Below are 16,843 nucleotides of genomic sequence, written 5' to 3'. Positions count from 1 at the left end.
ACTGAGTCTCCTATTTACCGATGACCCGGTCATCGACTTATTGGCTCAGGAATGAGACAAAAAACAAGAAATCTCCATGAATTGAAGGCTTCATGGGATGCGTCATTGATAGAAAATAAGTAATTTTTGGGGGGTGAACTAGTTTAGTTTCAGTTCACTCAACGTCCTGCATGTGTGCCACGCTTTACGATATTATTGATTTCAGCTGTCACAATTCCAAACATACAAACATGACCCGCTTTAATTACTTCAGTCTATAATAGTAGCTTAATGACTAGTATTAAAATACTATTGTCTTTTTTACGCCCAATGTATTTGTATTTAATTTCAGAAGGTTAACGTAAGTATAACTAAATGCATTAGAAATGAAATAAAAATGTTAGTTTTCAGGATTTCAGGATTCCAAAATAGCAAAAAGAATATCTGGATTCCAATTAAAAATAGCAAAAATAGCAGATCAACAAGCTCAAAACGTGTCGCAATTTTTCGGCTATTTTTGCTACTTTTGTGTGACAGAGAATGGCATTTTAAAAAGTTAAAATACGGAGATAAGAGGTGTCTGCCTGACAGTATATGCAGTATGGCCCTCTGGAGGGAGTGTGGAAATAATAGTGGCCCTCTCCATCATCAAAGTTGCCCACCCCTGAGTTAGACAGACAGACAGACAGACAGACAGACACCTTCTGTCTCAGTAGATCGTTGTCTCTCTCCATCGTGCGGACGGTTCCCTCCAGCTCTTTGATCTTAAATTCTCGTCCAGAATCGTTCGATCGGCAGCTCATTAAATCTGTCTCTAACGACCTTAACGACGCACTGCTGTCCTTCAGAGACGTCTGCACACACACACACACACACACACACACACACACACACACACACACACACACACACACACACACACACACACACACACACACACACACACACACACACACACACACACACACACACACACACACACACACACACACACACACACACACACTTAATGTATTAGCATGACAGTATGAATTATGATGCTTTTTACAGTTTAGATAGGACAGTTCACGTGCACACACACACGCACACACGCACACACACACACACACACACACACACGGTACCTGCAGCTGCCTGTTGTTCTCTCGCAGGGCCTCTAGGAGACGATCATACTGCACCGCCTGATCAGACTTAAAACTGAGATCTCTCTCTAGAGACTCCTTGTCACTCTCTAAACGCTGAGACACAGACAGACAGAGAGACAGAGACAGAGAGAGAGACAGAGACAGAGAGAGAGACCGAGAGTCAATTTTATCTATAAAGCACATTTCAAAACAACCAAAGGCTGACCAAAGTACTGCACAACAAGACAAATACATTGAAATACAGTGCATACAGTGCCAATAGCTGAGTTTAAAACACATAGGAGTTTAAAAAAAGTATCCAACCATTGCTCCATAAAGGCAAGAGATTTTTGAAAAGGCCAGAGGGAGAACAGGTGTGTTTTAAGTATGCATTTAAAAATATATATCCAAGGAAGGTGCAGAAACCAGTCCCCAGGACTATTTTGTGTTATCCTTTTAGCCTTCATGTCTGACTATACCTCGTGCTGTTTACATTTCTTACTAATAAGGTATTCAATCATTCGATCAATCAAAAAACCTAACCGAAAGAGGTAGGCTGTTCCACAATGTTGGAGCAGCGACCGAAAAAGCACAGTCACCTTTTCAAATGGGTGCATGGGACTTTGAGGAGCTGCTAATCTGCTGATCTAAGCCTGGTGGTGTTGGGGCGGGGCGAAGCAGCTCAAATATATATACGGTGGTACCAGCCCATGTTCCTATGTTGGGCTTTAAAAAACAAATAGTGACATTTTAAAATCAATTCTGTTTTTGACAGGAAGCCAGTGAAGGGAAGCCAAACTGGGAGTGACTGGCGCCCCACTTTGGGTCTAGCAGCAGCGAGCAAGGTTTCTCTTTTCAGGCCGTGACTCCCCAAAACAATCCTATTTGAACTGGGGACCCCCCCACCCTGACAAGCACTTGGAATTGTAGGCATTACATTTAGTTTGACTCGGCTCCACAGATAAATATTGTGAAAATAGCCGAACTACAAAATCTGCTATTTTCACAATGTTTGCCTCTTTCTTACGTAATATTTGACAATTTGGTGTTAAAAAGGTCTCAAAAGTCCTTAAATTTTAACTTTAAGAAATGTGCAGATACCCTGTATACACTTATACTGTATGGTTTGTTTACTCTTGAGTGACAAAACAATGTTGCACATTAAGCTGATCATCTAGGGACCCCCCTGGGAGTCCCGACCCACAGTTTGGAAACCAGGTCTAGAGAGAGAAGCGCTATAGCAAGTTGCAGTAATCTAGGCCGGAGGAAATGAGAGCATGGATGACTTTTTCCAGATCGTGGGTTGATAGAAAGGATTTTATTTTGTGGCAACTTGTCGAAAACTTGGACGAAAACTCCTTTGACAACAGCATTGATCTGTTATTGACTCTGCTATTTAAGGGCAGAGTCTAGGACCACACACACACATTTTTGTCATGTGAGGTGGTGGTATTATTTCTGTTTTATTGTCATTGAAAAACAAGAGGGAGAGTTTGGATGAGATGGAAATGTAAAACATCGTGATGTGATGTGATGTGATGTGATGTGATGTGATGTGATGTGATGTGATGTGATGTGATGTGATGTGATGTGATGTGATGTGATGTGATGTGATGTGATGTGATGTGATGCTCACCTTCAGGTCACCAGTGAGGTGAGACAGTTCTTCTCTCAGGCTGCTGAATGTGGACAACAAGAGGCGCATCGACCTGTCTGCTGTTAGACGAGTCTGAGAGACAGACAGACAGACATACACAGAGACACACACACAGACAGACAGCCTTAATTGAAACACGTTGCACTGTGATATTAGAGTTAATTGACATTGATTGGCTGAGAAGTTGATTTCTGCTGCTGCATTCGGATGCGGTTGAGTCAAATTCTATTCTAGGTCTGTTAGGTGAACAGATATACACTGTCATGTTGTTATTACTTACGCTTGTTTTTCTTGACCACAGTGTTAACACATTTAGATAGCCGGTTATTTGGACAGATGCTAGGTTCATTGTTTACCAGGTATCCTATAGTTTCAATGTACAGATTATTATGTTGATAGCATATTGTTTAGACTGGGGAGAGATTCTTGGTTCTTGTGATCCTAGTGTACTGAGGCAACACACCGTCGCTCTACATTCTATGTACGTATGTGTTTAGCTTGCTTATTGTAAGACACTCTGGATAAGAGCGTCTGACAAATGCCTACATTGTACATTGTACACTGTGTTGATGAGAAAGTGTTGGAATAGAGTGATTTATGTTGAAGGTTTGGCAGTGGAATAACGGCAAAACCAACTGAACAGTCAAAACAGATACAAGATGATTGATATGATATTGAAGCTCATGGCAGGGTTTCAAGAAATGCAGCTTAAAATAATATTTGTACAGACTGTGCATGCTTCTGCATGCTTAGAATATGTTGACATTAGATGTCATGCTCATAACCTGACATAACATGTTGACATCAGATGTTGACAAAACTCTATCTTTTCTTGTTGTTGTTGTAGATCCAATTGGAACACACGATTATTATAATATTTGTTTTTACATTCCTCAAAAAGTAACAGTTTTGGACATTTCTAACCGGATCCAATGTAGTTATTATTTAGTCACAAGCTCTTGTTAATTAATACTTTTCATTGGTTAATAATATATTTATAAAACCCACAGACACACTTAAAAGAGACCCCCACTACATATTGTAAACTTTAAACTTTTTTCATATAGATTTCATAGACTTGTTTTACAGCACTATCGTCAGTGAGGTGTAAATTAATGTTTGTTTGTTTGTTTACATATTATCTTCTCTATTAATTTGTTGGATTCATGTCTGCTCTTTTTTCCACCTCTACACCAAAACTCTTGAAAATAGCCGATCTAGCGCTTGTAGATCTGCTATTTTCGGCGAATGTCCTCACCAGAATAGGGATGCTAGGGTTCAAGTCGTTAATGTAAAGGAAAACCAGAACAAAAAAAAGTTCCAATCAAACAATTATTTAGCGACTCCCTCCCCTGTAGTAACCTTGAGGACCACCTAGGGGTACCGGACCCCCTGTTGAAGACCCCTGCTTTACAAGCTTTCACTTTACTTTCACTACACAAGATCACAACACGTTGCGATGCTTGTAGACCGGCTATTTCTGCTACTTTTGTGATGCTAGTATGATGAAGTAAGGCATTAATTAACAAAAAAAGAAGACGAAAAACGCATAACGTCTCTGTCGGGTAGAAATGTAATTATGTCCAAAACTGTTACTTTTCAGGATTCAAATAAAACAAATTGCAAAAGTCGCAGATCTAAAAGCTCGAAACGTGTCGCTTTGTGCGTTTCGAGATTGCAGAACTGCTACTTTTGATGTTTTTGTGTGACGCTGTAGTATGATCAAGTAGGGCGTTAATTTTTTTTTTTTTAAAGAGGTTTCTGCCCGACAGCAAGGATAAAAAGTTGAAGTATGGAGATAGGAAGTTTCTGTGTGTCACTTACCTGCAGCAAGTATCTGATCTGTTGTTTTGTAAGTTCAGATGCTCCTCTGGGAATCAGAGCTTCGACTTCCTCTTCCTGCAAAGTACACACACGCACACGTGCACACACACACACACACACACACACACACACACACACACACACACACACACACACACACACACACACACACACACACACACACACACACACACACACACACACACACACACACACACACACACGCACCTTTCAGAACATGCTGTACAATAACACACAATGAAGTTAAGACACAGAGCAACAGAGAAGCAATAAACATTCAGCTTACACAAATAGCAAGATAAGAACATCATAAAATAAAGTGCTATTACGGAACAAATGTGTTTTTAAAAGACTTTTAAAACACTCAACTGACTGCCTTTTTTTTATTGCTAAGGGTGAAGCTTTCCCTAGAGTGGGAGCAAACACTGCAAAGGCACTAAGGTCAGCCTTTGTTTGAAGCCTGGTCTTTGGGACATCTAGAACAGTGCTTCTCAAACGTTTTCATGTCAAGGACCCCTAAATGTATACATGTGTATTTGGCCACGGACCCCCATCAGAAAATATGTTGTGCCATGGACCCCTATAGATTTGTGGTGTCAAAAATCTCAGAAATATTTCAAAAAATGTTGAAATATATATATATAAATATATATAAATCAAAGTGGTTACATCGATTTTGATATATATTAACTCATTTAGCTGGGGACCCCCTGGAACCCACTCAAGGACCCCTGAGGGTCCCCGGAACCCCAATTTGAGAACCCCTGCATTAGACCACGGACCACCATAACTCTGAGAGTGTAGAAATGGAACCAAATGGACCCGTACGGGTCCATTTGGTTCCATGTGTACACTCTCAGAGTTACAGACCTGTAAGGGTCCATTTGGTTCCATTTGTACACTCTCAGAGTTACAGACCTGTAAGGGTCCATTTGGTTCCATTTGTACACTCTCAGAGTTACAGACCTGTAAGGGTCCATTTGGTTCCATTTGTACACTCTCAGAGTTAGTGACACATAAGGGTCCATTTGGTTCCCATTTCCTAACTATCAATCATTTGGCTGGGGACCCCCTGGAACCGCCTCAAGGACCCCTGGGGGTCCCCGGACCCCCCTGTGAGAACCACTCATCCGGCCATTCCCAGAATTGTGTGAGTGTGTGTGTGTGTGTGTGTGTGTGTTAGTTTGACCCAGTTACCTAGTTGTGACGACCATGCATTTGTTCTCATTGTTACTTAGGGTTGTTTTGTTTGTTTGTTTTTTTGTTTCAAATGTGCAGAATGTTATTTAGATAGCATGTTGTTTAGACATATGCTACAGTAGGTTCATGATTTACCTGGTATCCTTGTTTACTGAGGCACCACACTGTCTCTCTGCATTTTATGTATGTGTTTACCTTGCTTGTGTGTGTGTGTGGATAGGGGAGCGCCATGGAGAACGGCTGCTTTCGTCATCGCTCCGTAGCGTCGCAACGTTTTTCCATCTTTTTAGTATTTTTTAGCCTTCTCTTTTTTTCCTACACCGTCGGGTGTCTGAGGAGTTATGACAGACAAGCACTTATGGACATCAGCACAGCACTTTTTTGTGGAAAATCCTCCACTCGGTTGGATGGGGGGAGGGCTTCCCTTTGTCCCGGCCGGGACACTAGCACGGAAACGGCGAAGAAGGCGGCCAGGTCGACGAGGGAAAAGAGCGGGTCTCCTCGTAAGAACAACAAAACGTGGATATAAACCTGCACTGCCTTCAATCCTGCTAGCGAACGTTAGATCTCTGTGTGAATCAAGAACAGTGACCACTATGGACGACTTACTGGCGCGCGTTAAATACAACGCCGAGACGAGGAGCACTTGTATTGTTGTGCTAACAGAGACGTGGCTAACGGAGTTAGCATCTGATTCTTCCATCACTCCCCCTGGTTTCACCGTGTATAGAAAAGACAGAGACACTGTACTAAGCGGTAAGCAACTTGGGGGGGGAGTTTGTGCCTTGATCAACAACAACTGGTGCAAAGATGTTAAAATCCTAGATAGTCACTGCTCACCAGACCTTGAACTTTTAATCATAGCCTGCCGTCCTTTCTACCTACCACGCGACTTCAGCATTGTGATTGTAGCCGTTGTTTACATTCATCCTGGAGCTAATAAGGACACAGCTATGAGGGAATTACACCAGGCGATCAGTGCACAAGAAAATCGCCACCCGGACTGCGCAGTCATCTGCCTAGGCGACTTCAACCGGACAGACTTAAAAAAGGTCTTTCCCAAATTCCAGCATGTCGCCTGCAGCACCCGTGGTGACAATATTCTTGACCACTGCTACACGCCCTTCAAGGATGGATACAAAGCTCTCCGCCGCCCACCGCTAGGAAGCTCTGACCACTACGCCATCCAGCTGCTACCTGCCTACAAACAGAGGCTAAAAAGGGAGCCGGTCATTGAGAAGGAAATCCGAATCTGGTCTGAGGACACAGACGCTATGCTACAATCCTGCTTCTACCAGACTGACTGGGGGATGTTTAAGAACGCCGCTGGGAATAACATCAACGAACTCTCAGACTCAGTCACTGGCTTTATCAGTAAGTGCATAGATGACATAGTCCCAAAAAAGACAGTTCGGATCTATCCCAATCAGAAACCATGGATGGACAGCGGAGTACGTGCACATCTGCATGAACGGGATGCTGGTTTCAAATCTGGCGACGTGGAAACGCGCAACACGACGCGCGCGGCCCTAAACAGCGCCATCAGGAAGGCGAAAAAGGCCTACACAAAAAAAGATGCAAGACAAACTCAGCAATGGCGACATCAGGAGCACATGGCAGGCGGTACACACCTTGACAGACTGCAAAACAAGAACCAGAAGCGAGGTGAACCCGCCTGCCTCCCTCCCCAACGAACTGAACACTTTCTACGGCCGGTTTGAGATCAGCCCCAACAGCCAAGCGGGGCCATCAGCAGCACCAGCAGAGGAGAACCCTCTAACCATCTCGGAGAGAGAAGTGCGTACAGCCTTCGCACGGGTCAACATCCACAAGGCAGCCGGACCTGATGGGATTCCAGGCCGGGTCCTTAAGGCATGTGCAGACCAGCTGGCGGGTGTCTTCGCTGACATCTTTAACCTCTCCCTCTCCCAGGCTGTGGTCCCTGCAGGGTTCAAAATGTCAACCATTGTGCCCATTCCCAAAAAGGCCAAATTGACATGCCTGAACGACTGGAGACCTGTCGCTCTCACCCCGATCGTCAGCAAGTGCTTCGAGAAACTGGTGAGGGAATACATCAGCTCCACGCTACCTGCCTCGCTGGATCCGTGGCAGTATGCATACCGCAAAAACAGATCCACCGACGACGCTATTGCCATGGCTCTCCACACCGTCCTCTCGCACATGGACAATAAGCTGCTGAAGGACAAATATGTACGTATGCTGTTCGTGGACTACAGCCCAGCATTCAACAACATTGTCCCAGCAATACTTGACAAAAAGCTCAGAGACCTAGGGCTACACCCAAGCATGTGCGACTGGATACAGGACTTCTTGTCCAACCGACATCAGGTGGTGAGAATGGGCAGCATCACATCCGACCCCCTGACCCTCAACACCGGAGCACCCCAGGGATGCGTGCTGAGCCCTCTCCTCTACTCCCTGTACACGTATGACTGCACAGCCACACATGTCTCCAACACCATCATAAAGTACGCGGACGACACGACAGTGATAGGCCGAATCGTCAACAACGACGAGTCTGACTATAGAGAGGAGATCAACTCACTGGCACGCTGGTGCAGGGAGAACCACCTCTCTCTTAACGTCGACAAGACCAAAGAACTGATCGTGGACTTCAGGAGGCCGCGGAGAGACCATGCGCCCATCCTCATCGACGGCGCTGCAGTGGAAAGGGTCAGCGAGTTCAAGTTCCTCGGAGTACACATCGAGGAGGACCTCAAATGGGAGACGCACACCACACACGTGAGGAAAAAGGCTCAGCAGCGACTGTACTGGCTCCGCCGCCTGAAGAAGCTCGGAGTAGGACGTCGCATCCTCAGGCTGTATTACAACAGTTCGGTTGAAGGCATCCTAACAGGCTGTGTCACGGCCTGGTACGGGAACTGCACTGCCCGAGAAAAGATCAGCCTACAGCGAGTAGTGCGATCGGCAGAGCGGATAATGGGAATCGAGCTCCCAGCGCTCCAGGAACTGTACAAAAAGCGGTGCGTGGTCAAAGCCAAGCGCATCATCAAGGACAAGCACCACCCAAGTCACAGACTGTTCAAACCCCTACAACGACCGCGACCGGGCAAGGGGCTCTACCGCAGTATCAAGAGTTCCACCACCAGGTACTGGTGTAGTTTTAATCCGGCTGCTGTCAGGATGCTGAATGAGGCATAAGCCTTGCTCAGCAGCCTGACAGCAGGCGGTGCAAAACCTTTCTGGCTCTTCCTGAACACACCTGTGGATTATACCAGGGACAATGACTTGGACTTAGCTCCCCCTCGGACACACCTGTGGACTACACCAGGTACAAATGACTTTTTTGCTGCACTCCCTCATGGAGCTACTTGCGGATTATACTAGGGTCAGTCCACCCTAGGTGGACACGCACTGACCTTTTGCACCTTAATCCCATGTATAACGCACTGACTTTTTTGTCTTTTTTATTGTGCTTTTTTTTTCTCTAAGCACCTTAACGTCCATATGTATATCATGCACAGTATAAGTATAACATGCACAGTATACATACATTGCTGCTATGCTCAGGCACCTTAGTTTTTTATTATCTCAGGTACTTTGTAAATATGTAGATAACTTGTCTGGCCTTCTGTTGCTCTCTTGTTTTGATCTCCTTCCCACTTGCCCCCCACCCCTCTTCTTCTCCCCCCCCCCCCCTCTTCTTTCTATGGAAATTAACGTTGCGATGGGAACGATGTACAAAAACGAATTTCACCCACTTCTTTACCTTGTAAACCTGTGATGTGACAATAAAACTGATTCTGATTCTGGTGTGTCTGTGTGTGTGTGTGTGTGTGTGTGTGTGTGTGTGTGTGTGTGTGTGTGTGTGTGTGTGTGTGTGTGTGTGTGTGTGTGTGTGTGTGTGTGTGTGGTGTGTGTGTGTGTTGTTGCCGTGTGTGTGTGTGTTGTTGCCGTTTGGTATTGTGTTTTAGTGTGGCGTAGTTGTGTATATTGTGTAGCAGTGTTACCTTGAAGTCGACACCGGGGTCCAACTGGTGCTTCCTGTCAGAGGAAAACACACAATGAACAAGATGGGAGGGACAGGGTGTGCGTGTGCGTGTGTGACTTCAGTGCTCATTATGTGTCCATCATTCACATAATGAATGATGGACCGTTATTAAAGTTAATAATCCTGTTATTAACTTTAATAACAGCATTAATTTTTTTGTAAAAGGCGTCCTGTGTAAAAGTCGTTGTTGTGTCTCTCCACATAGAGTGAGGAGACAACCATTTGTTTCACAGCTTGTAGGCTGCACTCTACAAGCTACTCTGCTAGAGCTGCACCGCAAAAATCCGATCTACAAGCTCACAACGCAGCACATCGCAACCCATCGTGAGACTAAAACTACGACGAAAAATGTTCGTTCGACTACCTTTGCTCACTGACTAAAACTAAATAAAAAGTAAGCTATGATGACTAAAACTATGGCTAAAAATATTGACAATTTTGTCATGTAAAACTAGACTAAAACGTTAGTGAGGGACTAGTGGAGAAGAGATTCAGTAGAACTAAGACAAGTCATTTTATGCTCGGATGCGTGCAGGTGTCACACTCCGAAAATAGATGGTCTACAAGCTCACAACGTGTCTGCGACGCTGGGTCGTATCGGGTTGTTACACACAGCCAGTGGTGGAAAAAGTACTCACATTTTGTACTTGTAAAAGTATCAATACTGCAATGTAGAAATACATAGAAATAATCAAAATCTACAAATAATTGTAGTGGAGTAAAAAGTGCAATATTTTCCTCTGAGATGTATGGAGTAGAAGTAAAAGTAAAGACAATTGGAAACACTCCAGTAAAGTCAAATATACCTCAAAAGTGTACTTAAGTACAGTACTTGAGTAAATGTACTTAGTTACTTTACACCACTGCTGTGTACACAGCGCATAAGCCAAAGTATGCAAATCATTTGAGCGCTCACATCCCCGGGTATGGACTCTTATTATTGTCATCCATCTTACCGTCCTTGTATCTTGCTAACGTGTTCAGAGATGATGGAGTGCAGGTCACAGTTCTTGCGGTACACCTCGGCCAGCAGCTCCCCGAAGAAGCGCGTGTCCATCTTGTCCAGAGGGGGCGCTATGGCCGCCTCCGCCCGCCGCTCCATCACTCGGTGCAGGACAGCGGGCTTCACCACGCTGACGATCTCCACCTCCTCCACCTCCACCACCTCCTCGGACTCCTGCTCCTCCTGGTGCTCGTCTAGCACCACCTAGTGGGGAGAGTGTAAACTGGTTTATTTAGAGAGCAATTTCAAAGTGGAAATGAAGAATATCAAAAATAAAAGCACACATTGTTGGCCTTGAATAACAATATTTACTAGAAATTGAAATTACAGCACTGTCTTAACAGTGAAATTATTTAATAATTTTGGTAAAAAAAGCAACGGAATTGTTTCTGTAAGCACATTTGTTAACCCTTTAAGACCGGGAAAGCATCATTTGTGTCATTTTAAGATTTCTCTGGCTATTCAAAAATAGCAGATCTAAGCTCATAGCGCGGCACTACGAGCTTGTAGATATGCTATTTTTGAAAAATCTTGAAAATGTGTGTATTTTTTAAAGCGAACATTTGTAAAACATTTAGTTCCAGGGACCCCCAGAAGCAAATATTTAAGTTACAAATGTCCACTTAGAAAAAAATCTAATATTTGCACACATTTGCTTTGGCTATTCAAAAATAGCAGAGCGTAGCGCAGCACTCAGTGTGCTACGAGTTTGTAGATCTGCAATTTTTAAATGACAGAGATGCGTTCCCGGATTGAATGGGTTAAACAAAGCATATTTAGCCTAAATCTGTTGACAGAACATTTAATTTGAACACTGTTCCGTGATTACGTGGCTGCGTTGACCTGAGAAAGAGGCAATGGGGACAAGCTTTCTCAGCGCAGCATTACACAACTGTGTGGATACTGATATCCAGATCTGTGCGTGGGGCTGTCCGGTGAAATTGTCTTTCAACAGCTCGTCACATGAAAGATCAATGAGTGCCTCCTGCTCAGACAGTGGGAGGCTTGTTGCAGTGTGCGTAAACAAAATGATTGCGGATCCAATTGTCCGTGCGCTCTCTTTTGGGGAAATCGTTACGAAATAGTCCAATGAGGCCGTCTATGTGGCTACAGATAAGCCTTTTAAAGCCTTTTCGGGCCTCCAAAAAGGCATCAAGCAGAGCAAAAGCCCCAAAATCTCTTATTATCTTAAGATAATATCGTATTATTATCCTGTGTGCGCCACAACCGGAGTTTCTTACTCCAGCTCTCCTAGTCCAAACAGGTCTGTTCTGCCCCCACATGTTTATTTTCTATGACACCTAATGGTGACACCCAGTGGTGAAATGTTTTATTGCATTTAGTGCTTTGCCTTTTGTGTAAGTCCCTTTTGGCCCTCCTGTCTTGCCATAGCTAGCTCAGAGTGTGTGTGTTCAGACACCACATGTCAAACAATATGAGAGCACAAACAATATAAGCTGCAGTCTCCAAGCTTACTACCTTTGCTTTGTGGACTTTGAAGGTCTAATCTTGTAAGTTTCCTTTGAAAATAATATGCAAATGTATACTTTGATTTATTATTTGTGCATTTTCAGTTTTAGACTGCTTTACTGTGATTTTCATGTTTATTGTTGGAACCTAATTACTAGAAGCATTATATCACTAACAATGTTAGCTTGGTTGTCAAGTAGGTCTCATAACAGGCTATTAATTTTCTCATTTTGTCTTATGTAGTAGATATGTGCAAAATGTATGCTGAATTTAAGTTGTATTTTTATGTTTTATGTTCACAGTTTTACAAATATATTGGATCCTTCACAAAAAAGGACTAAACTGCACTCCAGTCTCCTGGGTCTTTCTTTTTCATGGGATCATTATCATGTTAGCTATCTGCTAAGCTGACCAACAAAAAGCAAGAGCAGAATAGTAAAAAAGATTCACATTCAGTCTGCTTTCAACGGAAAGTGAGCCATTAACACTGCAGACCAGAAAGGCATCTCATCTTAGATTCAACAATCTATCATGGATGAACAAAAACATAAACCAGACAATCAAGAAGCACGTTCTGAACACTCCAGTCGTTCCAGTCGCTCTGGCAGCTCTAGCCATGCCTCATCACACCGTTCTGCTGCTATCAGAGCAAGAGCCAAAGCGGAAGCTGCAAGAGTCAAGGCTACTTTTGCTCAAAGACAAGCAGACATGCTAATCCAGCAGGCACGGATACAAGCTGAAGAATCAAAGAAAAGAGCAGAGTTTGAAGCGGAACAGCAATGTAGAGCAGTTGAATTACAGGCTAACCTCGATACGCTGAAGGTTCAGGGTGATGCTGAAGCAGCATGCGCAGAGGCTGAAATCTTAGAAGCTTATGAGGGAGAGTGTGGAGAACCTACAAAGCAAAATGTGACAAGATTGGCTTCATATCCCTCACAGCAACGCACTAGTGAATATGTGCAACAACATTCTGTGGACCATGGTCAGCAACAACTCCAACACCAGAAGCAAGAACCTGTTTCTTCACCAGAGCACCAGCAGAACATGGACAACGTTGATACGGATAATTGCGGTATGGATATAAGCAGATGTGAAGAAATCAGTGACTCGTTCCACTCGTTGCACGTATTGCCAGCTGAACGCCAGAGCAAGCCCAAAGCCTACAGCCAGCAAAACGCTGTGAACCCTTTGAACATAAGGCGTCGCACCCAGCAGCTCCACTTCGCACCTTCTCAAGGTGCAACCAACTTCACACCTTCTCAGGGTGCAACCAACTTTGCACCTTCTCTAGGTGCAACCAACTTCATGCCCTCTAGATTGCCCTCACATGATCAATCAGGAATGTCAGACTTAGCTAAATACCTTATTCGCAAAGAAATGGTTAGCTCTGGACTCCTGAAGTTTGACGATAGACCAGAGAACTACTGGGCATGGAAGGCTTCCTTTATCAACTCCATTAGTGACTTGAACCTCAGCTCCAGAGAGGAGCTAGATTTACTGTCCAAGTGGCTGGGACCAAAGTCTGCAGAGCTGGCCAAACGAATCCGTTCAGTCCACATCAATGACGCCACAGAAGGGCTCCTAATGGTGTGGAAGAGGCTGGAGGAATGCTACGGATCAGCTGAAATGATTGAAAATGCCTTGTTGATGAGGTTAGAGGAGTTTCCAAAGATTGCAAATAAAGATAACCAAAAGCTGCAGGAACTAGGAGACCTATTGCTAGAGCTCGAGGCAGCCAGAAAAGATGGATTCTTACCTGGACTCTCTTACCTCAACACACCCCGGGGAGTCAATCCCATCGCACAGAAGCTCCCTTATAACCTTGTGGAGAAATGGATCTCAGTTGGCTCGAGGTATAAGGAAGACTTTCGGGTTCAATATCCTCCTTTTCACATCTTTGTACAGTACATCCAAGACCAAGCAAGGATACGAAATGACCCCAGCTTTGCTGAACTTACAAACAGTGGTTCAAACAGGACAGATAAAACAGAGAAACAATCTGTCTTCACCAGGAAAACTGAAGTTTCCACAGACGGTGCAGACAAGCACAACAAGGACGAGAAAAGGGTTCAGGATCCAGACAGAATGTGTCCTTTACATAATAAGCCCCATCCTCTAAGAAAATGCCATGGCTTCCGCAGCAAGACCTTAGAGGAGCGGAAAGCTTACCTCAGAGAGAAACACATCTGTTTCAAGTGTTGCGCCTCATCAACTCACATCGCCAAGGACTGTGCTAAAACTGTGCAGTGCAAAGAATGCAACAGTAATGGACACCCAACTGCACTACACCCAGGGCCAGCAGTATGGAATACAGTCAGCTCTGTCATAAGCGAAGATCAAGGCGGGGAGCAACAGGAGAATGAGACTCCAGAGGTCATGTCGAAGTGCACAGAGGTTTGTGGGAATTCAGTTGGCTCCCGATCATGCTCCAAAATATGCTTGGTCAGGGTATACCCTGCAGGTCACCGAGAGAAGGCTGTTAAAGCTTACGCTGTCCTCGATGAACAGAGTAATAGGTCGCTGGCCAAGACTGAGCTATTTGACCTGTTTGGAATTGGATCAGGTGCCGCTCCTTACACCCTTAAAACATGCGCAGGGGTCATGGAGACATCAGGAAGACGTGCAAGCAATCTCATAGTTGAGTCAATAGATAGCAGTGTACAAATCCCACTTCCAACATTAATTGAGTGTGACATGATGCCCGATGACCGTGCAGAGATCCCCTCAGCAGAGATAGCAAGTCATTATCCCCACCTCAAGCCAGTGGTAGACAAAATACCAGTCATTGATCCTGATGCAGACATTCTCCTGCTCCTCGGCAGAGACATACTACGTGTACACAAAGTACGTAAACAGTTCAATGGACCCAACAATGCACCGTATGCTCAGCAACTGGACCTCGGCTGGGTCATTGTTGGAGATGTATGTCTGAGGGGAGTCCACAAGCCAAGCCACATTAATGTCTATAGGACCAATGTCCTACCTAATGGACGAACATCTTTCATGAGTCCATGTACAAGTGTTATCCACGTCAAAGAAAAGTTTGACAAGAACACATCAATGTGGCGTAATCAAGGCTCCAGAGAGACAGGCCACCTGGAAGATTACGCTGATGACCTTGGAAGTAATGTATTTGAGAGGACAAAGGAGGACGATCAAATAGCATTGTCTATAGATGATAAAGCCTTCCTTGAGATCATGGACAAACATGTCTACATGAATAATGCCAACACCTGGGTAGCACCCTTACCATTCCGTTCCCCAAGACACCGTCTTTCGAACAATAGAGGGCAAGCGGCAAAACGACTCTCATCTCTATGTCGCACACTGGAAAGAAAGCCAGTCATGAAAAAACAATACACAGATTTCATGCAGAACATTTTCGAGTCAGGCCAAGCCGAGCTAGCTCCACCGTTGAGGGAGAAGCAAGAGTGCTGGTACTTACCAACTTTTGGCGTTTACCACCCACAGAAGCCTGATCAAATACGTGTGGTGTTTGATTCTAGTGCCAAGCACGAAGGTATTTCCCTCAACGACATCCTCTTGAAGGGACCAGACCTTAATAATACTCTTCTTGGAGTCCTTATTCGCTTCCGTAGGGAGCTGGTTGCTGTATCTACAGACATACAGCAGATGTTTTACTGTTTCGCAGTCTTTGAGGAACACCGTGACTTCCTGAGGTTTTTGTGGTTCGAAGACAACGACTTCACAAAACCAGTGACTGAGTACCGAATGACGGTGCATGTGTTCGGCAACAGCCCTTCGCCAGCAGTGGCCATTTATGGCTTGAGAAGGGCTGCAGAAGAAGGAGAGAGAGAACATGGTACAGATGCCAAGCGGTTCATAATGAGGAACTTCTATGTTGATGATGGGCTTGCCTCATACTCCAATGCAGATGAAGCCATCACCTTACTGACAAGTGCAAGGGAGATGTTGGCGGAGTCAAGCATCAGACTACATAAGATAGCATCTAACAGCAGCACTGTTATGGATGCTTTCCCCCCTGAAGATCTTGCCAAAGGTCTTAAGGATCTGGACTTGTCATCTGATCCACTACCTCTTCAACGCAGTCTAGGCCTCAGATGGGACCTTCAAACAGACAGTTTCTCCTTCTGCGTGTCTGATAAGGAAAAGCCGTTTACAAGAAGGGGCATCCTTTCAGTGGTCAACAGTCTCTACGATCCCTTGGGATTCGTGGCACCAATCACAGTTCAGGGCAAAGCACTTGTGAGAGATGTCTCCACAGAAGAGTATGATTGGGACACTCCATTACCAGAAGAGAAAGCAATCCAGTGGAATGTCTGGAAAGATTCCCTAAAAGAACTTATGCAGCTCCAGATCCAGAGAACCTACATTCCTGTTTCTCTACTCTCCACAGTACACAGAGAGATTTGTGTATTCTCCGATGCTTCGACTATGGCTATATCAGCTGTAGCATACCTCAGGGCAATCGATACAGAAGGATGCATTCATGTCGGGTTCATCATGGGGAAATCCAAGCTGGCGCCACGTCCTGCGCACACAGTCCCTCG

General features: G+C 44.6%; 1 protein-coding gene across 3 annotated transcripts in view; it reads right to left on the bottom strand.

Moving 5' to 3' along the window:
* pof1b (POF1B actin binding protein) overlaps positions 1-16,843 on the bottom strand; it is a 69,250-nt gene that overhangs the window by 13,875 nt on the left and 38,532 nt on the right. For all 3 annotated transcript variants that reach the window (XM_080435575.1, XM_080435577.1, XM_080435576.1), the window contains exons 4-9: positions 10,795-11,045; positions 9,798-9,831; positions 4,585-4,659; positions 2,740-2,832; positions 1,104-1,217; positions 681-833 (exon numbers count right to left, since the gene is read on the bottom strand). In XM_080435575.1, the coding sequence (XP_080291701.1) occupies positions 681-833; positions 1,104-1,217; positions 2,740-2,832; positions 4,585-4,659; positions 9,798-9,831; positions 10,795-11,045 (720 nt within the window). The remainder of the gene's footprint in view (positions 1-680; positions 834-1,103; positions 1,218-2,739; positions 2,833-4,584; positions 4,660-9,797; positions 9,832-10,794; positions 11,046-16,843) is intronic.

The sequence above is a fragment of the Gymnoscopelus braueri genome (assembly GCF_963280865.1).
Source record: "Gymnoscopelus braueri genome assembly, chromosome: 8".
Lineage (NCBI taxonomy): Eukaryota > Metazoa > Chordata > Actinopteri > Myctophiformes > Myctophidae > Gymnoscopelus > Gymnoscopelus braueri.
This window is presented reverse-complemented; position numbering and strand designations above follow the sequence as displayed.